Source organism: Struthio camelus, chromosome Z (assembly GCF_040807025.1).
Source record: "Struthio camelus isolate bStrCam1 chromosome Z, bStrCam1.hap1, whole genome shotgun sequence".
NCBI classification, from domain to species: Eukaryota; Metazoa; Chordata; class Aves; order Struthioniformes; family Struthionidae; genus Struthio; species Struthio camelus.
The window spans coordinates 67,806,935-67,834,875 of NC_090982.1; the positions used below are offsets into that span (position 1 = coordinate 67,806,935).

Below are 27,941 nucleotides of genomic sequence, written 5' to 3' on the forward strand. Positions count from 1 at the left end.
GGGACTTATAAAATAGTGTAGCTGTACTGCATAATTAGACCAGGTATAAAGCCAAAAATAGTCAGTGGAGTTGTTTTTTTAAAAAAAAAAAAAAAAAAAGATTATGCTACAAAGCCGTATTTCTGCACATTAAAGGATTTCAAAAAAATAAATCTGATATACCATACAATAGGTGGGTGCATGATTAAGGAGAATAGGCTGAGGATAATGGATGAATGTATGACTCATGCTGGTTTTCCTAGCTGAAGAAATGTGCAATTATCAACAGTACGCTCCAGCAGCATTTTCTGGTAACCTCTGTGTGTGTGTGTGTGTGTGTGTGTGTGTGTGTGTGTGTGTGTGTGTTTGTGAGACAGCTTATTGATTAAAACACTGGGAGACTGAAAATTGTCTTCTTCTAGTATTGATCTAAATTGTTATGTAGAGCAGCTTAGAACTAGCTTGAAACTGCAGAAGTGCTGGTAATTAGAATTAAATAAGCTTTTACCTCTTTCATGGAAAAGTTTTGCACAGTGAATTAAATCAATACGTTAGCATACAGAACTCAAATTCACTTAATGCAAAATCACGTTTGGGCTTTGTCTGATCCCTGCTTACGTGATTGTCTTTAAAAAATGATGCTGCCTTTATAATTTTGTTTATGAAGTGTTAATAAAATCATCCTATGCTTGACATAGAAAGCTGTTCCAAATTATCCTGTTTCAGAGGAAATTCTCATTTCCCTTGAAGTGAATAATGCAAGAGTTGAATTAGATTATTAATAAAATACAAGAACTGTGTTTGCACATGACTGAATTTCTTATGCCCCTTTGTATTAATACCTACTTTCATCATCTTTTTTTTTTTTCAAGTAGAAAGGCAAGACCCTCATTAGGTCGTTGTGACCATTTTTGGCTAATGCAGAATTATTATAGTATATTCTCAAGGATTTTGTTCAGTCATCCATGAAGAGATTGGATTCCATTATGCCAGTTAGATGATTTCCCTTCTCTTTTACCAAAAAAAAATAAGGTAGAATTATTTTCCATTCAGCCAAAAGTGGAGCATTTATTATAATTTGTTTGGAAGTATTTCCTAGAATGCCGTGCAGCTGCTGCGTTGCTCCTACTTGTTACATCACAAGTCTTTGGTCACAGATCTTCAATAAATTTTCATTCTTATTGCCTAGCCTTTAAAATGGAGAGATGTTTTGCTAACTGAAGTTCAGCAGAGAGTGGGATAGCTGTAGCTGATTACGTATGATAAAATGTCCTCTGTACAGACAGTGTCTTATAGTGTATATAGACAATGATTTTAGTTAAGGAGCTGTCTGAATACAATTTTTGTACAGGGGTTTTAAAGTTCACAGTATACACATTTTAAGGAAAATATGAGAACAGGCAAAGATGATCTACTTTTTCTGACAATCAGAATTTTAAAATGTAAGGTAGTCCTGAAATTCTGAGGAAGAATGAAATGCCCTAGTATCAGAGATCATTACAAGAATTTCATCCTTGACTACATATATATTTTGCATAGTAATTCCTGTATGTTTCAGGCTATACTTTATCTTCTGTTAAATTATGTTTGAGAGAATGATTGTCATTATGACATATTTCTCTCAGGCTTTCATTGAGTATCTTTCTTTGGAAACAGTAAGTACCACTTATCACAATGCCAGGTTTAGAGATACGTACCTTACTATAGCTAATGTATAAAAATCTGAGCATGACCTTGGTAGTTATTAAACACCTGGGGTTCAAACTGAAGTGTTTATTAAGAATGCTATTGAAATCAAAGATAGTTTTACATAGCTAAGCAATGAAAAACAGAAGCCTTACATTAATTCGTAAGGTTACTTGATATTAAGTTGCTTGACTCATTTTTATAGAATGTAAGACTTTTCAAATCCAGTAAAGTCATGCAGTTTCTTCCTTTTTGAATTTTAAACATATCTTTTAAATAGCATTGATAGATGTTTCAGAACCAAAATACAGTGTCATGTAAGTTTAATAGTTCAAGTATTAAATGCACATTGCATGCATGTATTCTATCTATGCAAATTTTTAGAAATTTTGTCTAGAAGAGAGGCAGCCAGAAAGGTCAAAACTGTGACCTGCTGCCTTGTGAGTTTGGGGGCCTGTGCAAAGAGCATGCACAGGAGGGCTCCAGCTCCTCCTGCGCCTTACAGACTCACCACACAAGGGCTTCGAGCACAACTGACTCAGTTTGAAGGACTTGCAGGATGGAGCCTGCTGGTCTGTGGACTACCTTCTTCCCTTAACTTCACCTCCTGTGATGTTGCCAAAGGTTGCCGTGGAGGCAGCCACTTCCACAGTCCCTGAAATGCAGAAAATCATCCCTTCAGGAGTGGAAGGTGTGGGTGGATGAGGCCCTCTGGGCATCCCCGCCAAGGGTGGTTCGCACACTTCGTCTTCCTCCACAAGGAGCTGCAAACTGCACGTTCACTTAAGGCTTCTGTTACAGAGTCAAGAATCTTATGCAAAAAATATGAAAAGTTTGAACGTGTAATCAGTAAATTCTATATATGTTAAGCACATAGCCAACAGTTTTTCATGGCCATGAATTTATCTTGTAACTGGATCTCCTCCATGTCTTCAGACTGGAATTTCCTTGCTACTGCTGATACAAATTCTCCCCAAAATTATACCAGTGCACTGGACATTCCCACATCTGGGAACATTATTACTGCAAAAAATTGTCCACATTTTTTCAAAAACCTTTGCTAGCATCAGAAAAATTGTATTTTTTCCACAAAAACATTTAATAATAATAAGCCTAGGTTGACAGCAGTAATGTATACGCAGAGATAGGCACATATTGGGCTTCAGCCCCAAAGGACCTAAACTATCCAGGTCCTTTCATCATTACTCAGTTTGTGACCTGTTCTTTGGAGATGACCGCTATTTAGGAAACTATCTTAATCTCTTCAAGATATGCAATCTCATCAAGATATTTATTCTTGTGTATCAGAGTTCTAACTTTATCAGACTTTGTAGGTTCTTAAACTGAGGTAAAAGTGACATGCATTTTTGTCGCTTTGGGAGATTGTTAATATTGTGCCTGTGATATTTTTTTCTACCGTGAGAGTAAAAGAAAAGTATTAAAATGAAATAGAAACAAGTAAAATGAAAAAGCCCCCAAATTCTGCTGAAGGAATTGTTTTTTAGAATTTTTTTTAGTTAATACTTTACTGAACTCTGCTGCTGTGACATCAGTATTCAGCAGCAAAGAACTGCATAATTGACTTATTGAACATGTTATAGCCTATTGATTCCCAGGGGAAATTTCCTAGACTATAGTCAATGGCTATGATGTACCAAAGAGGCATAGTTTTATCATTTTTCCAGTCTAGCAATGCCTAAAGTTGGAAAATCTCTCTTTCTGAAGACGAATTCATATATGCATAGTTCAGCCAACAACATCTACTTTCTCCCTGCGCTGAGCTGGTAATGTCGTAATTAAAGCGTATGTGTAACATGTAATATATACATATTAGTAATGACAGTTTTGGTACATTCAAATTCATTTTCTTCAACTAGGAAAGTATACGGTATTCAGGTTTTTTCGAGTCATTATGTACAATATTATCTCTAACATCTAATATTAGTGGCAGGAGTTTTTATGTTTTGCTTGGCTTATTTTGAATAAAGTGCCAAACGTTATTCCTGAGATGATGAACTGTGAGAGTATGGACAGTCTAGCTGAGTTTCAAGTACTTAAAAAAGACATTTTCTGGATGACTGAAACAGGGTTGGCTCACAGCAGTAACAGAAACTTCTCTGATTTGCTGTGAGATCTGGTGGGAGCCATGTGAGAGCTAGGTAGAGGTTCATTCTAAAGTAATAATGCAGAGATGTCTAAAAATGTGGAAAGTTAATGCTCTGGAGCAACATTTGGCCTGCGGATGGGTGCACTTGGGCCCAAATGAAATTTTTGAGAGCTCAGTGAAATCAGCAACATTTTTTTATTGAGGAAAAAGAGTCTTTTTTAAAAGATAGACTATTAAACATCAGAGTATTAAGTAGCATATAGATATGCTAAACCAGCGTATAATCACTAAAATGTCTGAACATCTCTATCACTGTTATCTCCTTTTTTATGACCTCCAACAGTTTTTCGTGCCATTTTTGTGTTAAGTTTTTCCTGATGTTACTCATTCAGCAGCAGCAACATTATTGTCCTGCGTAAGAAACTGCTGTCTGCATGTGGTCTTCAACTTCACATGTTTTAGTGTAGACAACAATCATAAGGCTTTGCCATATTTAATTAAAAACTAAAATCAAAGCAATCTTCTAAGTTCCTGCCCTGTCCAGATGTTTTCAAAATAGATGTGAATTAAAGCCATGCTGGTGTGGCGTCAGCAACTTGTGGAAGAATTTGAGGAAGTCATGCTTCTGCCGTTCTTGAGAGCCAAAGGCTTCTGTCATTGAATTCATGGTTAGTAGGAAGGCTTTGCAGAAGCTAGGAGACTTATTTTATTGTATGCCTATTGTATGCCATGTTCAACAGCGAGGAAGCACGCTGATTGCACAGAGTGTAATCCGTAAGTTTCACGCTGAATGTTTTGGTGACTTGTAGGGATGACAGGAGGTGGAAAAGCCCGGCTTCGCATCAGGCCAGTTAGGAGCATAGGACTGGAGGCAGCCACGCCCCTTTCAGTCCAGAAGTAGTCCTCTGCAGTTACGAACATCTGTGCAGTAATTGTTTAGTTGGAAATCCTTAAAGAACATCTACACCATAGGTTACTAAATGATTCCCAGTGCATGATAACAGACCTCAAAGATCAAAAGCCAAAATTATATTCACTATGGGAAGACAGCAGAAGAGATTGAGGTCATCGAGATGTACTCAATCTCTGCATTTATATGGTATCAGTTCAGTGTAACTCAGAAATAGACCACACACTAAGCCACAGAGGAGGGCCAAACACCCCCACAGTGGTTCCTGTCAGTCTGACCAAGTTGAAAAATTTCCTTCTAGCTGTCAATCATTGTTAAGGGAGTTTAACACTGAATATGCAACAGGCCACCAGTCAGGCACTTGAGAAAATGTAGTGGCTTTTGCAGCATCACCAGGTCCTGCTTTCCCTAACTGGAACTAGCCTCCAACACTGGCAAGTAAGAAAAATCCTGTCCCTGTTCTCTCCTAATTAAATTTATGAATCAGAAAAGAAAACAATCCTTCCTATTTCTCATATCAGATAACTACAAGAAAAGCATGGTGGAAACAAACCAGTCCGTTCTCCTTTCAAACCTGAGAGAATTTTAGAGTAGCTGGAGCGTTCCTAAACGGTACTTACCATCAACTCAGTTACTACATGGCCTTTTTTCAAAGTGGGGAAAGCAATCAGTGGTGCTGCTCTGCAGCTGCAAAACAAGCATAGCAAAGCTGGGCATCATCTAAGAGTGTTTATCCTGAAAAAAATAGACATAAGAAGACCTACTTCATTGGGTCCAGTGGAATTAGCTGGAGCTGGATTAAATTAAGAAAAAGAATATAGGCCAAATATTGGGGAGGTAATGGATGGACTGATGACAGGCCTGGAAGTTAATGCAAGCGTGTCAACTTCTGACATTTTATTAAGATTCCTTTACATGGTATTTAATTGAAACATGCAGTTTCTGGATACACTTTAGAGACAAGTAATTCTGTGATATCTTCAGTTTTTACCTTAAATAATTCAGTTTCTTATCTTTGTGGTTGCAGAAGAAGAGCATGCAATCATGACTTACGTGCGCGTTAAAGGTTTAAAGAAAGGCTTTTAAAAAATACTCTTGGGATTTTTGGATCAGTTATTGCTTGGCAAGCTTGACTCAATTTTTAATGTTTAACATTGGTGACAAACATCTGAACTCATTGTAAAGGTCTATACAGGTTCCATGCTTATCATATTGCCCTATACTTTGTAGTATTTGTAACTGCAGTTGCAGTATGGGTCTAATTTTCAGAAGTCTGTTGAGCCGTGGTAGCACACTGCTGTATCTGAAATCAAAGTTGAGCCTTTGGTTTGTGACAAAAGTAGAATTCAGTCTTTGTAGCAGGAAGTTCCTGGACTGGTGGCATGTCAAGATGGCAGGAAAAAATGCAGTGGCTAGTGGTTAGAGTGTTATATTAAAGGTAATTTTTATATGGTACAGTGTGCGCAACACAGTAATTGCTGACTTACAAAGACATTGTGAAGAAAATAACACCTTTCACTATGCAAGGCCTCTTTGAAGAAGGGGCTTTGATGATTCCAGTGGGATGGAAAGGAGGTGGTTAATGTTTAGTCTAGTGCTTTATCTAATATAGAAGAATAAATTACCAGTTTTCAGCATAGAAGAATGTTTACAGGGATATGTTCTGAGGATAGGTATTGCTTAATGTAATAAATAATCGTAACTGGGTGAACAAGGTGGAAGGCGATTCTGAAAACGGCACAAATTATTTGGCTTTGTTAATAGAAAAGATGACTGAGAAATCTAACAACAAAATGAAAGGGTGACACAGTGGCAGACAGCATTCAGTAGTGACAGGTGGATGTTAATGTACATTGGAAAGAGTTCTCTGAATTGCTGATAAATATTACTGAGTTCTATTATCTATGTCTATAGCTAGTATCAAAGCAGAGATATACTAAAGGCAGAGATATACAGCTAAAGCTCTATTGCACAATTAACCTGTGGAACACAATGCTACAAGATATCATTTAATCCTGGAGTCGGAAGGAATCAAGAAAGAATCCATTATGATTAGGTAATCAGTTACATATTTAGTGGAATATTAATGTCCACTTGTATCAAAGAAACTGTGTATGTGAACTGGTAACTTATGGGGAATAGGAAGGAATTTCCATAGACAAATGTTTTCTGCTCTGATATTTCATATAGATAGAGACAGCTTTCTGAGACAGTGGGATGGGCAAATCATTGGGCTGATCCAGTATAATAATTCGAAGTAAAAGACAGCAGAGCCCGTTTCTGTTCTTAGTGGTAAAAAGAAAATGAATAAGGTATTTTGATTTTTTTAAGCAGTGCCATGAAACATATTTGAGTAGATTGATGATGGACAGGAAGATAAACTTGAAAGGTTACAAGATATATGGCAAAAACATACAAGCAGATTAATTTACAAACATGGTAAGAAGCTCCTAGTAGAGAAGCATGAAACAATGATAGTTTTGTTCAGTGCATGTGAAGATGTACCTTGTGTAAATACATCTTTATTTCCTCTCCAAATTAAAACCCTCAAATGAAAAATGCAACAATATTAATGATTTGTGTGTGTGCCTATGCTTTACAGTTAAAGTTTTCAGTGTACGAGTAGGGCCCTGCGTCTTAAGAAACGGAATCACTGTGGAGTGTTCTAAGCGTTTAGAAATTCTGTTGTCCAACTCACAAATAAGTTAATAAGGTAGAGCAGTGTTACAGGTAATTCTTACTTTTGCAGTTAGTCTAGTATTAATGTTCTTAATGTCATGTGTCCTTTTGCCAACTATATATAAAGTGACGGCATTTTCTCATGCCAACTAAAATATGTTTTGACCCCTAACTTGTGCTTTTTTTGCTTTTCTTTCCAGTTTAAAAGAATGCTCAACCGGGAGCTAACCCACCTGTCTGAAATGAGTAGGTCAGGCAATCAGGTCTCAGAATATATATCCAACACATTCTTAGGTAAGTTAATGGGAGGTTTTTTTTATTTTTTTTATTTTTCTCTCTCTCTCTGCTGTGATGCAACTTAAAAGCAAGTAGCTTTCCATAATATTTTCTATTTCCAGAAAACGTACGTTTTCTGTTTCGTTGTTCTGCATTTGAGCAGAAAGATCATGGTAGATGCATTTCCTCACAGCTCATTTAGTTTTTGTATGTGGTTTCCCTGCATGTATAGTTACAGATAGATATTCATATAGTGAATGAACAAGTAAATATATAATGTATTCAGTATTTCATATATTAAAAATCATTCTTCCATTCTATTTCCCTTATGGCCAGAATGAAAGTTAAACCAAAGAGGTTTCACTGTGCCGAGAGTACATAAATGCAAGTAACCTCATTAAATCTCACAGCATGCAGTTCTGATGCTTTGGCATTCCCTGCCAGCACAGGAGAAAGTTGATTAACGTGACTAAGTCAACATCTGAACAGATTGCTTCTAGGAGAATAGGTACAGCTAAAGTGCTCACGTGGTGGGATGTGATCATTCAAAAAGCCTAACACAGTATTACAAAGAGTATGCTTTCTCCTCTATGGCTTTGCAAAAGGCGGTATATATGTTTGTGATAAAATTGTTTAAAATGAATGAAGCTTTGTCCCATCTATGGGGATTTTGAACATGAAGCTATAGTTACTATACCAATTAAAAAACAAGTTTTGATGGAAACACCTTTGGTTCACAAAGACTGCATATAAGGGAGGCACAGCTGGATATGTCTAAATTAGGATAACAAATACTTCAGAAAGTGCCAGTCAGTCAAACATGTTAAGATACATGTTGTTTTATTTGTGTGAGGTACCATAGTTGGGGCTTTTTTACGTGCTTTTTTTTTTTTTTAAGGAAGTAGAGGTTTTTAAGCATGTTATATCCTACTTATCGCTGTATCCTAAATGCATCACTTAATGTGACTGTTCAGTTTATCCGTAATTTCAGTAGCATCCCAGGGAACAGCAACACAACAGGATTTCATGCAGTAGGAAAGTGATGAGCTTCTGTTATGGAGAAGCTGTGTTGCACAGCTTCAGGAGCCGTGCAGGGCTCGGCGTAAGGGTACCTGAGAAGATGACCCACTTAGGCTAACTGAAAAGACAGAGATATCAGTCTCTGCATGCCTTCACTTGAAAACTTAAGACTCGTTTTGACAGGTGTAAGGAAATGCATCTGTCAGCCTTTCACATAAGACCTCAGTCTTGAGCCGAAGGAGCTCTGGAAAGGCAATCACTTAGGATGTGCAGAGCCTGGGTATTGTTTTGTGGCTGTGTGTAAATAAAAACCTCATATACTTGAAAAGGTAGATGCAAGAGGAATACAAGGGGAAAAACGGTGTTTAGGACTGTTTTCCCAAGTAGAGCTATATGATATGTATGCAGTTATTAATAATGGCAACAATTTTATGACAGCAAAATAATGACAACAAAAATATTCCCCATGTAAAGAATTAAGGCTCCTACATTGAATATGATAGTACAGAAGCTTTTTATTTCTCAATGCAGAAGCTTTTTATTTCTCAATGTAATTAACCTGTTTTCTTACATCCAGAAGATATATTAGAGCCTGCCCGTGAGTATAAAGTAACCCTGTGCAAAACCCATGTCAGAATGGCAAGTTATCTTTTCTAGATGTTCAGATGGACCCAGGATATTTTGCTTAACGTGCTCATAGTTAGGAAAACATTGGCAATCCCATGGAATTCCGTCGGAGATGTAAAGCTGTTCGGACAAACATTTCCTTTCACTTGAGTTAGTCTGACAACTCAGTGTATGAACCTCCCTTTGATGGGCCTAAACTTTGTGCATATGACTGAAACCATAAACATCAAAGCATGAACACGAGCCAGTGCTCTTCATCTGTTGTCGGTTTGCACCAGTCAGGAGCTCTAGCGCTCCTCCTCCCCCTTTTTTTGATTGTCCATATGAGGAGAGTGGTGAAATGCGGTGAGGGCAGTCAGGGAACTCTGTGCTGCAGGCTAAAACTTGGTGACATTTCCAGTCTCTTCTTTGCTGTGATTTGTTTGGAATTCTCTGAGGTTTCCAGTAAGTACAGGCAGCTGAAGAGTAATTAAAAAAGAAAGGAAAAAAGAAAAGAAATGAAGAAGCAAACACAATAAGAATCTAGATATTAGAAATGAACTTGCTACTCTCACCTGGTTTCAACTTCTTTATCGAAAATGTCCGGTAGAGGAAGGAGAAAAATGGTCATATCAGATATTTACTATCCCTATTTTTTTTTGTTTTGAGATGTTTTCAAAAACAAGTTTTCTGTAGGCTAGCATGTTAGAAATTTCTGTCCTTGATTTTTCCTGGTTTTGTTGGAAGATTTCTTGATGACTAAGAAAGGTGCAGTTGCCCTTCAGCAGAGAGGAGATAATTTGGAGAGAGTCATTAGAAGTCTACATTTAAAAAATTGTATGAATAAAATCAACAGAAGTTAATGCAAATTCCTAGCAGTTTCGGCAGAAGGTCTTTTCTTGCATGTAATTTTGGTTTCTTCTGGAAAAGGTGGATGAGAACAACCTTAGCTGCTCAGTCCTCCAAAAAGTCTTCTACAAAAAATTGCAAAAGATGGGGACTTGGTACTCTTACTATTACTGAAGTCTTTAACATATAAGACTGCTTTTCAAAGTGTTTTCGTACCTACTTTCATGTGTGCTAATGATGCAAAGAAAGCAATGTTTTCTGTCCTTTATAGGTTATAGATTTGTTTTAGTCTAATTTCAACACCTTTTACATTGAAGAATTTATATGACTTTATAGCAGAGGTGAAAAGATTTTGTAAATGTTCAGAAAGGATTAAAGGATTATTTTGTTGAAGTTCCACTTTGGGGAAAAAAAAGAAAGATTTCACGTTTAACTGTTCCAGCCTTTGTTTTTCCTCAAGTACTGAAATACAGTTGAAGAAAAAGCTTCCCAGCTGAATTGCAGTTGGTTAAATCCAGGTCTAAAAGGACCTCTTTTCATAGCTGATTTTCACCTGTTGTAGAGCTTAAAATGGAAGCAGTCATCTGCTGGCGTAACTGTGGAGCTGGCCAGACTTGCTGGAAAGGGCTATTTATATTCAAGCCAACCTGACTAACTGTGCACGGGAGCGGATGAGGACCATCCCACACGGCTTTACCAGCTCTGCTGGGCAGCAGCTCTTGCTCAGAAGAGCAGCGCCCCAGGTGCCTGCCGTGCTGCCCGCCCCGGACAGGGTCTGCAGGTGTCCTCCGACAGTGGTCTAAATACAGTTCACTCTCACTCTCATCATTGTCTCTTTTGACCAAAAGTTTTGCTGGCCAGATATATGAAGTAATGGCACTGATATTGCTGTGGAGGCAAAAGCCTGCAAGAAGATGTAGCATTTTAGGAATACAAAATGTAAACATGGAGGTTATATAAAATATGAACTGGGAGGGTGGGGGAGTTCACACGATCACAAGTCACATTCGAAGCCAGTTCAGAAATGATGAGGCAGTCTGTAAAACATAGTTCTGCCTAACTCAGAAGCAGGTCTATGTTTATCTTGCTTCACATTTTTTTACTGCTGTTGACATGAAACATCTACTGCAAAATCTCCACACTTAAAAATAAAAAAACAGTTTTGTGAAGAGCTGTAATAGCCATAGTATGAAACCTAACAGTAAAGTGGACATAATTGTTCTGTTTTTCTTCATTCTTTTGAAGACAAACAACATGAAGTTGAAATCCCTTCTCCGACACAGAAGGAGAAAGAGAAAAAGAAGAGGCCAATGTCCCAGATCAGCGGAGTCAAAAAACTGATGCACAGTTCCAGTTTAACTAATTCCAGTATTCCCAGATTTGGAGTTAAAACAGACCAAGAAGATGTTCTTGCCAAGGTAAAGAATATTTAAATTCTTGAACTTAAACCACTGAATTAAGATAGAAGACTGTCAGATGGACTTAAGAGTATTATTCCATCCTCTGTTTATAACCGTTGATTCCAAGCTGTAGCGCCAAAGGCTAATCTCATTAAAATAATAGAAAACCAGTGCAGTGGAAAAATAACATAAGTGAAGTCAGAATCAGGCCACAAGGGTTAATTCAGCACTAACAGGATTCCAGCAGGAATATTTGCTCTCTGGGCATGGAATGCAAATTTGCATTTGTGGATGCATTAATAAAGCTGCTTATTAACAAATAATGTCTAAAGAATGAAGAATCAAATACTGTCAGAGGATGCACATATATAGTAGCCCTTACATTTTGAAAATACACAATTGTATGTGGCATTAGCGCTATCCTTGGAGGTGCTATCTTCAGCTTTATCATTTTAGGTAGATGAGTTGCATTTTCATTTTTATTAAAATTTCCTCTGATTATTGCATCAGCAGTTAACTATTTGACAATAACATAAAACTGGTGTAAAGTGATTATTCATTCAATTTTAGTTTTTTGCATTTTGAAATACATCTATCTTTATGCTTTCAGGAGGCTCCCCCTTTATTTGAACAGTCTACTGCTAAGAGCAGGTGAGGTGGCAGAAGCGCAGCGTCTCTGGAGGTTTCCTCCCAGTTGAACTCTGCCATGACTGGGCAGGTAGATAGCAAAGTGTATCACTTCAACTCATTTGAGATACTGTAGCATTTCTCCCTCTGGAGCAATCCGCTTACAAGGGGGGGCTCTTCCCTGCCTAGTGAGTTAAATTCTGGAAAGTTGATAGCTGAGAATTCAAATATTACAAGGTTAGTAGCAGCAGCATTCACCTTTTCAGAGAGTTTAGTATATTATCTTCACAGTAGCTAAACCAGACCGCAAGCTTTGAATCTTCGTGAGCGTGCCATTTGTAGCTGTGTCAGACAAAAAACCTTTGGAATATGTGTTTTAGATTTTAAAGTTTCTGTTGCTGGATTCTGTTGTAGGAACTAGAAGACGTAAACAAATGGGGCCTTCAGGTTTTCAGAGTAGCAGAATTATCTGGAAACAGACCTTTGACGGTCATCATGCACACCATTTTTCAGGCAAGTAGGCACAGCTATACCGCTTTTTGCTTATCTGGGAGATCATTCTGTGCTTTATAATCTTAAACGTTTCTCTTTCCTTTTCCAGGAACGAGATTTGTTAAAAACTTTTAAAATTCCAGTAGACACTTTAATAACTTACTTGATGACCCTAGAAGATCATTACCATGCAGATGTGGCATATCACAATAACATTCATGCTGCAGATGTTGTTCAGTCAACCCATGTCCTGCTATCAACCCCAGCATTGGAGGTAAAGCACACAGAAACGGGAAAGAGGCAGGCGTGAAAGAAAGGGAATCACTAAGACTCTTCTAAACGAAATGTTGAAGATCTTAGCGTCTGCAAGTTTTTTCAAAAGAGATCTTGACATTTCTTTCATGAATTGTTCTCTTTTAAAGATATTTTGTGAGAATCAAAGTTTATTTATATGTAACTATTATGGAGGAAATATCATACCATTTTTTTAAATTATGGTTTTACACTTTGAGATTTCTGCTATCATAACCTTTTCATTGTAGCACAATGCGCAACTTGTTTCCACTGTCTCATTATTAGCTACATCCTGTTCTGTCATTATTTCACATGTAGAACTATTACTAACCACAGTTAGGTGGAATTACTTAGGAAAGATGGTGATAAAATGGAATTCCCCTCAGCAGGGCTGTTTGTTTTTTGTTTTTTCCCCTGCGCATATTCATTCTGATCCTGAAAGGCCACTTTTGTGGGCTTTTTCCCTTGGGCAGATTTGACCATATACTAAATTTTTACTGGCCAATTTCACTTTTTTCATAGATATTTAAATATTATTTGAAAAAGTTAGCATTTCTCATATGAAGAATTGCTGAAAGTGCTTAAATCCTTGAGGTAAAAGAAAGATAGATAGAAATTTATTTCCCTTTGTTAAGCAGAGTTCAGCCTTTATTATAGCAAACAGTGACATATCCGAGAAGAGTGTGGGAGAAAGACAGATAAAGCAAATACGTGAAATTTCAGCAAGGATTTGCCTGCATTTTCAAGGAAGGCTGCATTGTGACTCTTTTTCGTAAAAGTCTTTTATTACTTTATATTACTGAATATTATATTATATTATATTATCTTTATATTACTGAATCTTTCTGCCTTACCTTCTTATTAAGGTGAGCATTATAAGCGGATCTTAAGACTGTCGGCATGTCCCGATCCTCAAAGACTCAAGAATTCTCTTGAGAAAGATTTTCTGTATCTCAAAAAGGGAGAAGAGATCGGCATAAATCACCACTGGCTTCACTGAACAGCTGAACTGATTGCCAGTATCTTTTTTTTTTTTTTTTTGCAAATCAGCCTTTTTTATGGCCTTGTTCTCAGCAGTGTTTTAGCCGCTAAAATACTAATACCTGCCTAGATGCCATTGCTGACCTATGTACTTCCAAGCTGTTCTTGATCAGTTATGAAAGCAATTATATAACTTCATTTCTTGTGACAGCAGTGGACTGGACTGAGTGTCACGTCATGTCCCTTCCAGTCCTCTATTCCTATGTTCTTAATGATCTCATACAGAAGGAAAATCAGTAGATTTAAAGTTACACACCTTGTAGTGTGTCACCATTTTCTTCAATGTCATTTAGGATATGTACTTTAAATACAGTACTGTGTGTTTATTGTGCAGCGTAAGCATGTCTGGTATAACATAATAAGTAAGAGTCAGGCTGGAATTTTTAACTTTAATTTGTGCTGTAGTTCAGAGACCTAAATCTGTGCTTAATGGTCAACTAAAAGGGAATTTATTTGCAAACTGAAGCTGAAAAACCTTCGGTTGCTCCTGAATTTAGTGATGCTGTCAGCGTTCGGCAGTTCTGAAGAAAGGGTAGTGTTACTTTGGCCAAGCCTGAAATGTTTACAAAATGTATATGTAAAGGCTGATTTTACGGAAGGTTATTATCACCCATATGTAGAAATCTCTTGTTAAAATCCTGATACACTTCAAATGTGTTTTGCTTGTTCAACTCTAGTTTCAAAGTGCAGTCCTTTTACTGAAAATACTTTTTCATTGATTAGGCATTGTCATTTCTGTTTCATGGTTTTCTAGGCAGTGTTCACTGATTTGGAGATTCTTGCAGCAATTTTTGCCAGTGCAATACATGATGTAGATCATCCTGGGGTTTCAAACCAGTTTCTTATCAACACAAGTAAGTGTGACATTCTGTGGTTTTCTTCTAGATACGCTGCAAGATCTGCACGTTGCAAATGAAAAATATACAGCTCATTCCTTGTCTGCTCTTATTTGTACCTTCTCTCAGTAAATGGATAGGTGTTTATATTATTTTGCACTGTTTGTAACCTTAGAAATAATCTGCGCAGTACCCTCTAGCAAGAATTACTAAAAGTTGAACTATCTATAATACTAGTACTGTTTCGATACTGGATGTGACCTCTTTCCTGGAAATTTGTAAGGTTCACATTAAATGACTAAATAAAGTTGTAGGAGGAAAATGAAGGAAGGTTACATAAAATATCAAAAAACCAAGATAACGGTTAATATGTTTATACTGGAAGCATATAGTATGACCAAGGACAACCATACCCTTGTAAGATATTTAGAAAACAGGTTACTTTTTAGAAAATGGATGGGCAGGCCCATCTCTGTCTGTCCGTATCTACTACAGTTGTTTTCTGACCTCTGCATACTAATTCAGCCTCTTGGACTGACTTTTCTTTGCCTATCCCTGCAGGCTATGGCAAACCTCTTTTCTCTTTTGTGCATCTCTTGCTCCATATATGGAGAAGAAAGCCCTAATGAAATAAGTGTCTAACACCACCTCCAAATTTGAAACTGAGTGTGCTTGTTCTCCAGGCCTCAAGGCCGTTCTCTGCACCGTTGCGTGAACCACTTCCTCCCCTTTAGTTTTCTACTAGAAGAAAAGCAGTATTAGCTTCGGTGAACCTGACTGTGGCACATTTACTGAATGGCTTGTTGCCCCAATGCAACATGCTTTGATATCAGTGATGTATGTTACTGTTTTAAGTGGGTGGCACGTTGTAGGTCAGTGCAAGTTCTGTCATACATTATTATTTCTTTTGCCATCCCGACTTCTTCTCCTTTTATAATAACAGGCCCAGAAGTACAGAAGTTGAAATAATACTAAGAATCCAAGCACATGAGAAGAAAAAGCTACAGAAATGGAAACATACCTAGGCTTGTGTATTTGACCCATACGGTTACACATTTATAGACGCTGTCATTTCTTCACTTGGTTGAATCTGTTGCACTGCTGCTAAAATAGCATGACCCAAAATCGGCAGCATAGTTAGAAGAAGGGAGCTCCTGTTCTGACTCATTGCTACTGTATGTTCAGATGAGACCTCCAGTCTTGCCTGCATCTATTTGTATTTGCTTTAATGGCCTGAGGGCTACCCTGTAGAGAAATTCAACTTGATGACTCATCTGGAAGGAGGAGGACTGGGATCGTCTCTGCATTTTTGGTGCTGTTTTAACAAAGAGTACAGTTCTGCAGCTTGGTATAGGAACAGAGTGAATCAAGCTTTGTGCACAAAACAGCGCATACCATCTAGATTCCTAAGAGGGGGCAGATATAAATAAAAGGGGTTTTTTTGTTTATTTAGTCAGAAATTGAATAGCAGAGTATGCTGGTGCCTTTGAAGTGCTACGGGGAAACCACTAAGTTGCTTAAGTGTAAGCAGGATGACTGGCTAGTTGAAGGGATCAGCAGTGATACTTCAAGCTTTTACTTTAAGGCAGGCAGTTCACATTCAGCCAGGGCAGGCGGCAGGGATTCCATGTAAATGACACACTTCACTAAGTGATACTGTTGTTGCCAAGCTAAAAAGAGGAAAAGGGGTTTTAATCCCTTTTGAGTTGTTACATGTACAAAGAAGAAAATGTGAGGAGATAAAGACCATCGAATTTAGATTTGTTTAGGTATCTAATGCCCGCCAATTTCAAGGAGAGTTTAAAAATCGGTGCCCACATGGCTTTTACAGAAGTCACACAGGGACTCTCTCAAGCCTCAGATTTTCCCAGCCTCTGGCACGTCATTTGCTTCCATCTAGTTCCATTGATCCCTACAATGTATTAACATTTTACTAAGAAGTATAAGAATACATTTATACAGTTGACTTATTAGGTACTTAAAGCATGTACATATTTGCCATATTTCAGCTTATCCTTTACAATTTTCATGTGTGATATTTCCGAAAATTGTTTCCTTATTTCAGAATTTAAAGTCTGTTTACGCAGTTGTCTAAAAATCAAATCTCTCTTAAATACTATTAAAGAGTAAACAAATATGGATTGTGTTAGCATCCAGAAGGAATGCTTGTTTGATTATTGTAAGTCTGTCCTTCCTGAGACATAACTCTTGAGGCTTGTAAAATGGTACGGAGATTACCAAGGAGGAACTTTCTTCTATTTCCACCTCCATTCAAAACTGAGCACGTTTTACCTCCCTCTGTAGTTACAACCCTTCCAAAGCAGTTTAGATTTTTGCAGTAGGGGCTATGCAGAGGGCTGTTTTAAAGGAAAATAAACTACTGTCTATCTTCCTTGTAAGAAAATAACAAATAGGCAAGCGATGGAAGAAGACATTGACAAATTCACTTTCTTTTTCCCTTTTGCTATTATGGCTTTGCTGCCATCAGGATAAGGAAAGTAGAGGAAGGATTTCCTGATTCATAAGATTGACGTGTTGAGGGCAGGAGAGGGAGACAGCAGGCGAATGCATAATGAGACTCATGAAATCTGAAGAGGAGAGCTTTTATTGGCACCCTGTTGAGCCAGAGGGATTTTAAAGCAAAGCTGCTGTAAAAGAAGATAATGAGGACAACCAGCAGAATAGACTCATGTATGGCTACATTTAGGCTAGAAGAACTGTGATAAGTAGAAATTAATATCGATACATGATAAGTGTGATTGCATATAAAGTATTCTTCTTTGATGACAGATTCATTTGCAAACCTTGTCTTAAAACACACACAGCCTGATTATGTGCATGCAATCCAGATGTGTACCTGTGTAGAATCTAAATATGTGCAGAAAACAATCTTAACTGCACTTATTTGTAAAAGCTGGCTATTCAGTGTGCCTAAGTGGACAAATGCAGACCTTGCATGTGCCTTAGTATGGGCATTGCTGAGAAGGTATGTGACCTCCACTTATTCCCACAGCCATACCATATGACCAAGTTAAGAACACACTTGCGAGAGAAGGCTGCGTTATGGCATCTGTACTTGATTGCACTCCACTAAAGTATGCGACAAACAGCAAGGCCACTGCTGACATTTTCAAGCCACATGACTTTCCAGGAAAAAGCTCAGAAGTGTAACTGTTAACTGTCCTATCAGCCTCCTCTCCAAACATACTTGTGTCATAGACTAATGACCCCAGGACCTAATCTGCTAGTCATCTGAGTGCCTGAGATAATTGCAGGAGTACAGTGCTTGAAAACCAAGATGTGTGCTGTCTGCTTGACATGCAACAAAGCCTCAGCTCTGCGTTCCTGGGTCTGAGTAGTGGATAGGTGCAACTTAACTTGAACAATTGAATTTCAATAGTTGTGGTGGGAGGGAAGGAGAAGAGAAGACAGTAGAATGTGTTTTAGTGTGTGTGTGTTTTAGTGTATGTATGCTTTTGCATAATATTTTCTATGCGACCTCGTGTGCCTATGAAAATAAGTTCTGAAAATGTCTTCCTTGTACTGTTTTCTAACTTGCAACTCCAGGCCTATATGCACACACTTCAGTGCAAAGCTTGCTTTTTATTTTCCTCAAAATACTTTTTCTCGATTTGCGAAGGTGCTCAGTCATTAATTTTGTAAGTTGCGATATGATGTGAACTACAGGAACTCTGTTTCTAGAAGTTCATCTTTAAATCGTGCTATGAATGTAATGAATCTGAAAAATCATAAGGAATTTAGTGGAAGCACAGGCTTTGGTAACATTCTGCCTTGTGACTGTTATTGCAGATTCTGAACTCGCCTTGATGTACAATGACTCATCAGTACTGGAGAATCACCACTTAGCTGTGGGCTTCAAGCTGCTACAGGAAGAGAATTGTGACATTTTCCAGAATTTGACCAAAAAACAGAGGCAATCATTGAGGAAAATGGTCATTGACATTGTAAGTTCCGCTTCAGATTCCTCCTTTCATCGTGCTATCAAATTGAGTAATAAAGCACAGTAAAGTTTTATGATAAATTACCTGTTGTTAGACATGTAAGCAATGAATTAGAAGTTTTAAGTTTTATTATGTGTTGTCCAAACGTGAATAGCAGACTCTTTTCTATTTAAATACCAGCTATACATTTTTGAAAGATATGCAATCTTGCTTCAGGTTGTTTTGATATTAAAATGTCTGTCTGCTTTTGGACCATCGCAGCTAAAATTTGCTGCTGAGTTGGCAATGAACTTAGGCTGATCAAATCTTTCTAAATGGCGCCCCAATTATTTTGTCATATTTTTAAAATAAAACAAAAACTTATTCTTTGGGCACTAATGACATATGAGACTCAGACGTTAATAGTGTATTCAGGTATAGAAATTATGCTTTCCCTGAGAACTGTTTATTTTTGTATTTAAAGATTTTTAATAAATCAGTAAAGTAATTTGCTTTTTTCTTTCTTTCTTTCAAGGTACTTGCAACAGACATGTCTAAGCATATGAATCTGTTGGCTGATTTAAAAACTATGGTTGAAACCAAAAAAGTGACAAGTTCTGGTGTCCTACTTCTTGATAACTATTCAGACAGGATTCAGGTAAGAAAATTCGTCTGAAAACGGTCACTTGCATGAACTTAAGTGATTAATAACGTGTGCCTCCCCAGTCTCCAGAATGGGTTAGCTTAGCTGTCCGTTCATACCTCATGATTCTCTATTCTATCTTCACGTATGTCTCTTACATGTGCCACGTCCTAACATGGACAGAGCCTACTGAGTGGCTCTTTGAGAGAGTAATGAGGTGGTAAAGCACTTTTTCTGGATTGAATTTGGCTTTGGCCTGCCCTTCAAACTATCTGCCTGATTGGTCTTTCACTGAAACGTTTTCTACCTCTTATATAGGCAGAAGCTGCAGAAGTGAGATAATTCATGGCTATTAATGCAAGTGTGAAAACCACCCCCACACATAAGTTTTTGCTGTTTAGAACAAGTTTTGCACTACATGGGTTTTCAAGATTCTGTTTCACAGCTATCAAATGTGTAAATGGAAAAGGAGCTTTTTATTCTCTCCCGCAATAACACAGCAGGTGCTCAGTAGATGGTATGTTTTCATCTATTTTAGGTTCTTCAGAATATGGTGCACTGTGCAGATCTAAGCAATCCAACCAAGCCACTCCATCTCTACCGCCAGTGGACAGACAGAATAATGGAGGAATTCTTCCGTCAAGGAGACAGGGAAAGAGAGAGAGGAATGGAGATAAGTCCCATGTGTGATAAGCACAATGCATCAGTAGAAAAATCACAGGTAATTAATTCGAATAGCAGTCAAATAACATACTATGGCATTTTAATAGAAAAGGATTCTTTCCCTTTTACAGACAGCCATTCTTTTCAGTTTGCTGAACTTCTGAATGTAGATTTTTTTTTCCCTAGTTAATGCAGCATCCAAGTAGTGAGTGTGGGGAGTTCACTTACTGCGAAAACATAGGGCATAGCCGTGTGTTTGCTGAAGAGATTCCATCACTGTAGTTACCTGCAATGAAGCATATGTTTCAGAAAAGAATATTGCATATCTACTCATTAGGATTTCCTTCAAAAGCAGAACTAAATGTAAAACAGCTGTTTGGCTCAGTAGATGCAGTGGAGTTGTTTTGAATGAACAGTTCATATGAAGACCAATCCTTTCCAAGTCCTTATCCAATATCCTGAATCAGACGTTCGAAATGCTAGAAGAACCTATCTTCTACGTAGAGCAGCATGGGTTCCTTTCAGCCACCTTCAGGATAGTGTTGTGGTGCTGTCTTCCTTTTTGCCAGCCTGAATATCAGAAGCGTCTGCCTGTACAGAAAAAGCATTTGTACAGAAAAAATAAATGTGACTTTTATGCATAGTTGTTTATTTCTTTATGATTAAGATCTCATCCGACTTTTGCATTATTTGAAACAGGTGGGGTTTATAGACTACATTGTTCATCCTCTGTGGGAGACATGGGCGGATCTTGTTCACCCGGATGCCCAGGATATCTTAGATACGCTGGAGGACAATCGAGAATGGTACCAGAGCACAATCCCTCAAAGTCCCTCTCCTGCACCTGATGACCAGGAAGAGGGTAGGCAGGGCCAAACTGAAAAATTCCAGTTTGAACTAACCTTGGAGGAAGATGGTGAGTCAGACACCGAAAAGGACAGTGGAAGTCAAGTAGAAGAAGACACCAGCTGCAGTGATTCCAAGACTCTTTGCACCCAGGATTCAGAATCCACTGAAATTCCTCTTGATGAGCAAGTAGGGGAAGAAGTGGAAGAGGAGGAGAACCAGACAGAACCCTGTGTAGTAGAAGACCATTCTCCTGACACGTAACAATGAAGACGCAGTCGCTTTCTCTCTTGTCCTCTCTCATTCTCTTCCTCCTTCTCTCTGTTATTTTTTTTTAAGTAGAAAAGGTTTCCAAAGTGTGTGTCACGCGCTACAGCCATGATCACAACTCACTGTCATCTGCCAGAACGTTTGTCAATCAAAACTGACCTTGATGACTCAGTTTGGCACTCAGGAATATTGTAACCAGAATTTTCACCTCCATGGCATCAGAAAGCAGAGGGGAGAACATCCATAAACTACATTTTAGCAAGCTCTCCATTTGGCAGATTTGATTAAATAGAGGAAATGTTTTCAGAGGAGTACCACCTGCCAACCAAAGGCTGGTATGCTTTGATAGCTTTTGATTTCATTTTATTTCACAAGCAAAGCATTGAAAAATGTTCATCATCGGAGGAAACAGAAAAGAAACTGAGGTTCCTACTGGAAAACAAATGCACATAAGTGATGGGACACAACATGAATCTGTTACCAATAGGAAGATGAGCTGTGGAAATTGCATAATTTTCTAATTTCAAGTCTTCCTGATATATGACTGAAAAAAGTGTGACCCAGTGGGTTGCACTAACCTCTGCATTTTGTATAATATGTAAAAGATCTTTTGTAGAGCTTACTTTTATTATTAAATGTACTGAGGTATTATATTTAAAGAAAAACACTTTCAGACTTCATCTGCCACTGTTTTTTTTTTTTTTTTTCCAAAGAGTAACTTGCAAGTTTTCAGTACAAATCTGTGCTACACTGGATAATACTTCTGGGTTTTTTCATTGTTTGTATTTCTTTCCTTCATTTTTGCACCTTAGAATTTCATGGTAATATTGAGCTGTAAAAGTCTGTCATTTTATATATTAATGACTTCCATGAATATCCTTTATGTTACATAAAACTCTTTCTGTATGATGACATCTATTCTTTAGTTTTATCAAAAATTTCCCAGACACATTAGAGGAACTTAGTTGTACTCTTCTCCTCATAGTGGTCTGGTCCTGCCAATTCTGTCTTACTTCCAAAACTAAGCTTTACACACATGGTCTAATTGAAACCAGCTGGACCATTAAGATGAGGATTTGCAGGACTAAAGCCAGTAAAAAAGGTCATGAATTGTCTTTTTTTAAATATAAAAACGATTCTGTTGTATTAATTAGTCCCCCTCAAACATCACTTTCAGGCTATTTTTGGCTGGGTGCTATAGATTGCTGAATCAGAACAGACTAATATAATGTATGGAATACTTGTTTTGGCAAAAAAAACCCAGTATAATATTTCCAGTTTTGTCTCCCTTACTAACAATTTATGTGTCAGCTGTCCAGTTAAACCATTTCCTAATCTGAGGCATAATAATGATCAGCGTTTTTTATGGTTTTGTTGCCTGAAGAGCCAGATCAGTCTTTTTCTTATGTTTTCTTTTTTTATGTTTTCTTTTCCTTATATTTTTAAGTAAATGAGCAGTGCTTCATGAGAGTTGTGGTTTACTCCACATTGTTTTAATCCTAGAGGTTTTCATCCTTTATCCAACTTGTGCTAATGGAATTGTACTTTTAAGTTTTATTGTTATTGAAAGTTTTTGTGACTTGGAAAGTTAAAGGGAGTTAGGAGTTCGTATTTGTCATTTTGCAGTCCCGTTAACTGGTGACATGAAACGAGAAGGAATTTTATCTCTTCTGTTAGACCCTTCATTAAAGTTGTAGTTTTGAGTGTAGGGAAATAGTTGCCTAGAGAAGTTAACAGAGTCCCGCTTTGTAACATTCTGGTAAAATGGCAAGTTCAAGATGATCTCTCAACAAAACAAAACAGACACAGCCATTATTTCCCTTGTTTGTATTCTTTTTTTTAATAATTTGTGGATATGAATAGGTGTCTATTTAAGTGTCCGAGATCTAGAATGAAAACCTATTTAAAACCTATTCAGTAATAATTCAGCTTTTAAATGCCTTTTGCATTCTTCTATATCCAGCTCATAGACTTCTCTACCTTGGGAGGGCACAGGGCCTTAGCACAGAAGATACTGAAGGAAGAAAGAGAATGAAGAGACCTCATCTTTTTTTCAATTTTTGACTTTTTTTTCTTCTTCATTTCTCCTTGAACCTGAACCCACCTAAAAATCCTTTCAGTCCCCAAGAGTGCCTGAAACCTTAATAATGGAAAAGCAATAGAAATTCCAAAATAATCAATAGGGACCTGAAAAGGTTTTGTATCTGCACTAATTGAAAGTAAATAAAGAGAATAACACCATATTGTAAGATATACACCCATACATATGGACAATCAAATAATAGAAAATTATATAATTTCTTAGAGCCAGGGATATAATGCACTGTACAATCTTTTTTTTTCCTCTTTTGCCAAAGTGTGTTTTTACATTGCACACTGCTTTGAAACAATACAATGTACAAGTGGCTTTATGTGTTCTAAATATTTTTGCCATAAGAAAATGCAATGAGTTGGATATTGAGTGGGGAAAAAAGAAAATTCACATTGCTTATAAGAGTACACTTTAGCTTGCAAGTTACTGTACTCAGTAATGCTGTATTTGAATTTTAAAACTGTTTTGTGTCATTGTTAAAAAAACTATACTGAAAGACTATAGATAGAACAAATAGCATTCAGAAGTTTAAAAAACTTGAATGGTATGGATTTTACAGAAAGCTTTGACAGTTCTTTTAAAATGCATTATTTATTTTATTTGTGCCATGCATTTTTCTCACCAAATGACCTTACCTGTAATACAGTCTTGTTTGTCTCTGTTTACAACCATGTATTTATTGTAATGTACATACTGTAATGTTAATTGTAAATTATCAGTTCTTATTATAACATCATCCTTGTCAGGGTGGTGTTGCTATATTTGGAAACTCTTGGTGAGAGAATGATTATTGTGTATACATATTCCTTGTACATTTTTTTTCTCCTGTAATATATTCTGTGTCACCTTAGAGCTTGTTTATGGAAGATTCAAGAAAAGTATAAAATACATTAAGATATATCAATAAAAAAGCTGCAGGTCTTTGGTCCCAGGGCTGTGCCTTAACTTTAAACAATATTTTCTTCTGTTTTGCTGCATTTGAAAGTCAGGTAGCTGTGGGGCAAGGGCTGGGCATTTCTACCATATTTTTATTTGCTGGCTGATGGGGTTACTAGTACAAGGTAGTATATATATTACAATGAGCTTTCACCCATGACCCCCCCCCCCGGAAGTCCCAGCTTTTCCAGACTTCTGGCAATATAATTGCATTGCTTTTCTGATTATCTTTTTTACAGACTATCATCAGGGATTATTGCAGCCATTACTTGCTACTAAAAAAAGTAATGCTATATTTCAGTACTGAGCTTTACTGAAACAGTGTTGGAAATTGTACTATGTAGCCAGCATCTCTAATAAGCATTTGATTCTAATGCATATTGGAAAATGAAATAATTGGAATTAAAGGGTTTAATTTATACACTGTGTTCTTTTACAATCATCCTTAATATTCCTTCTTTATTCAGTAGCACCAGTTATCACTGTATAAGCAGAATCCATAAAGTAGGACAAAAGACAACCTTAATCTTAGAAATGCTTTCCAACACTAATATTAGTGTTATAAGCAGCCAAAGCTTTTATTTTGTATAGCTGTATCTAAGGCTTTGTACAGGTGTGTATAGCATAATGCACTAGGTCTATAGGAGAAGGGTAAACCTTTAGATCTTTTAATAACACTAGTATTAGTTTTGCAAGTTGGACTCTGAGCATCCCTTGCAGTTTGAATATCACATTGCTCTCGACCACGCTGAACTCCTGATAGCAGTGAATTTGCCAGTGTGAGGTCAACACCTCTTCTCCATCCCAGCGATGCCCAGCCCTTGTAGCATGCAACTTCAGTGAAAGGAGAGATTCTTTTTCAAGGAAAAACAGAGCCTCCTTTTTGACACAAACTGTAGATTTTAGCAGCCCTGGCCCAAAGGAATTTGATTGCTTTTGTTTTAAACAGTATAAAAGGGACACTATAACGACAGAAATCCTGAACAATTTTTTGTTATTGTTTTAATTTGATTTTTCCTTTGGGTATGTCTTGAGAGTGGCAACTTGTGTGACCATTGCACATGATGATTCTTTCACTGGTTTCTTAGCCTCTCTTACAGCCTATGGGATAGTACTGTACATCAATACCTTCATATGAAATTTTTATATGCAATGGAAATAAAAGCATGGGTTGATTCTGCCTAGTTACTGTACTTGATTTTCTTTTGCAAGGTAAATCTTTTGTACACGTGAGCCATAGTTGTGAGCTCTTAAGAGAAATAACAATGCCAGAATAGTTAGATGACTATATTTTTATCACCATACACTGTTTTGGACACATAATAAAAAATAAATGTGAGTTTAAATCAGAAAAGTCAGTCAAATGCAGTATATTCATTTAAAAAGTCTGTTCTAGAAAGGGGCTATACAGATGTAGAGAAAAGGAATCACTTTCAAGTTCTGGGAAATTTTGCCATTGACTTCAGCGGCAACAGAAGCCTATCCTGAGAAAATAAAATCTCAGTTTTAAAGGAAGTAGGAGACAAAAGATTGCCTAGAAGAGCAATACATTGGGATACCATTAAAAAAAAAAAAAGAGTACCATAGTTAAATATTCACCAGACACTCTCTGCTCTGAACGGATGCTTAAAAAGAAGTTGTTTTGCAAAACACAGCTTCATAAATGACAGCTGTTGTCTTGAAGAAGAAATGTATTAGAGCGCTCAGTTTTAGCGTTAAAGCAGGTACAACTCTGGAAGTGGCTTGCATAAACTGACCTCCTCTTGATCGGAGTGTGGAGGATTGGTTGGTTGCTTAAGTGAAGAAGTTAATTTGCTAATAAGGACTACCAAGCCATGAGACTCCTTTTGAACCAAACATTGGTGGCAGAAGAGGGTGGCAAGCCTCTGAAGGTGAAGGCAGCTGCCCTAAGTGCTGGGGCAGAGGAACCAGGTGGTGCTTGCCATTTCTGACACTCATCCTCACACTTTCCCAGCAGCCTTAACTGGAAGATGCTTTGCAGTACATGAATAAGCCTTTATAACATGAAGGGAAGAAGGAACCTCAAATTCTTGTTAGTGCTATTAAAACCTTTTCAGTAAGGAACTCGGGTAATGTAGCTGGGTGCATGGTGAGCCTGGCAGGACTCACGCACTGCTTCTTACATCCTCTGGTAGCACCTTCTCTGTCTCAGTGCTTGTAAAAAATGACGCATCAGAGTAGGCAAGTATCAGAGCAAACCCCAACTGGATGCCCTGTTTCACTGCAACCAGCTGCTGCTCGAGGAGCTCAACATATTTTTGAGCTAATGACTCCTCTATTACCTAGTAGGCAAATAGTCTGAAGAGGCTGCAGCTTTGTTTGCTCACCCTCTCTGCAGCACTGGAAACAAAAATGACAGCTGCTAGCACACATAGTGTTTACTGGGATGACCAGCCCAGTTTCTCCACCAGCTGTGAATAATTTTGCATAGTTTTTGCAGAAAAAAAAAAAAAAGTTCAAAGATATTCCAAAAGCCTTCGGTTAGTTCTGTTTAGTGCAGCCTGCAGGGTAAGGAAAATCCTCTAGCTTCTTCCTATCAGAAAAACTGGTTGAGAAATCTGCAAAAGTAATAAAGGGGGAGGATAGGAAGTCCAAGCAAAAGAGATCATAGTGACAAATTGGGAGCAAAACCTGGGCAGGTGGAAGTGCCCCCAACCAGGATCAAGTCATACTGTCAAAGGTGATTCTGTGCCTTGGAAATAAGAGAATTGAATTTGATTTTAATTCTGTCTGAGATTCTTGGATATAAAGCTATACTTTTCTCTTCTCACAAGGTAAATATTTTGAGGGTCTTGAAATTACTAGGCTTGTAGCAAAGAGAGAAGCAGCCTTAGCTCTGCTTCAAAGCAATTGTGCTCACTCTCTCTCGCTCCTTCTCTCCCTTGTTCCTTTCCCATAAGCCATGTCCCTAATAACCACATGCATCTTGGGATTAAAGAAGGTGAGCCCATTCACCAGGTGAGAGGCCATCAAGGAATGAGTGATACAGCTGGTATATGAGATGATGCTGGTGTAATCGTAGCTGCAGAGAAACATCCCTGACCACGTGGTTGGCTATAAAAGGGCTAATGAAACACTTGAGCAGTAGTGAATAGGAGCTCTTTTAAACAACCCATAGTAGTGCTGAGGATGCTATTCAAATAATGGTGTTCAGGTCTGGTAGTGATACTTAGAGATGCAGTTTGAGAAGAAAAAAAATGTAGTAGAAAATGTAAGTTATTAAAAACCTCTAATCTTGCTGTCTAACAAGATTCAAGGAAAATGAGGAATTTCTCTTATTTGACAGAAAAGATTAAGATATGATTTGATTGTGGTGGGACAGAAATGCCATAGTCCTTCAATCTGTCCTTTTGTCTAGCAGGCAAAGGCAGTCTCAAGCAGTGGAGCCGAATAACTGGAAGCTGATAATGAGACAAATTCAAGCAGAAATACAGAGCAGCAGCAGCAGCTGATTTCATTCACTTCTTGTGCTTGCAGGTACCTTGCTGGTGACCAGGATCAGGGGAAACATCGCTGTTAGGACTAAGCAACGTGATGAATGGCGCTAGGAGCCACACAAAACAGTTTTAGCTCCACAACTGCTACCTTTGAAAGGATTTAAGGAACTATGTTATAACTTTGTTTTCACTTTGGCCAGCAATGGCTGGTTCCTTGCCCAAATGGTGGGGGTAGGGGTTGAAGGACACAGAAGCAGTAAGGAGTGGAGGTGCCTTTCCTACAGCAATGA

General features: G+C 37.7%; 1 protein-coding gene across 6 annotated transcripts in view; it reads left to right on the plus strand.

Moving 5' to 3' along the window:
* Positions 1–25,491, plus strand: part of LOC104146908 (3',5'-cyclic-AMP phosphodiesterase 4D) — a 401,542-nt gene extending 376,051 nt beyond the window's left edge. For 4 of the 6 annotated variants that reach the window (XM_068927374.1, XM_068927373.1, XM_068927372.1 and 1 more), the window contains exons 7-15: positions 7,562–7,655; positions 11,358–11,530; positions 12,554–12,652; positions 12,741–12,905; positions 14,721–14,820; positions 18,613–18,767; positions 19,279–19,401; positions 19,925–20,107; positions 20,749–25,489. In XM_068927374.1, the coding sequence (XP_068783475.1) occupies positions 7,562–7,655; positions 11,358–11,530; positions 12,554–12,652; positions 12,741–12,905; positions 14,721–14,820; positions 18,613–18,767; positions 19,279–19,401; positions 19,925–20,107; positions 20,749–21,159 (1,503 nt within the window). In that variant the 3' untranslated portion in view covers positions 21,160–25,489. Of the gene's footprint in view, positions 1–7,561; positions 7,656–11,357; positions 11,531–12,553; positions 12,653–12,740; positions 12,906–14,720; positions 14,821–18,612; positions 18,768–19,278; positions 19,402–19,924; positions 20,108–20,748 lie in introns of all 6 variants that reach the window. The other 2 variants (XM_068927370.1, XM_068927371.1) reach the window with 2 other exon arrangements.
* The last annotated feature ends 2,450 nt before the right edge of the window (positions 25,492–27,941 follow it).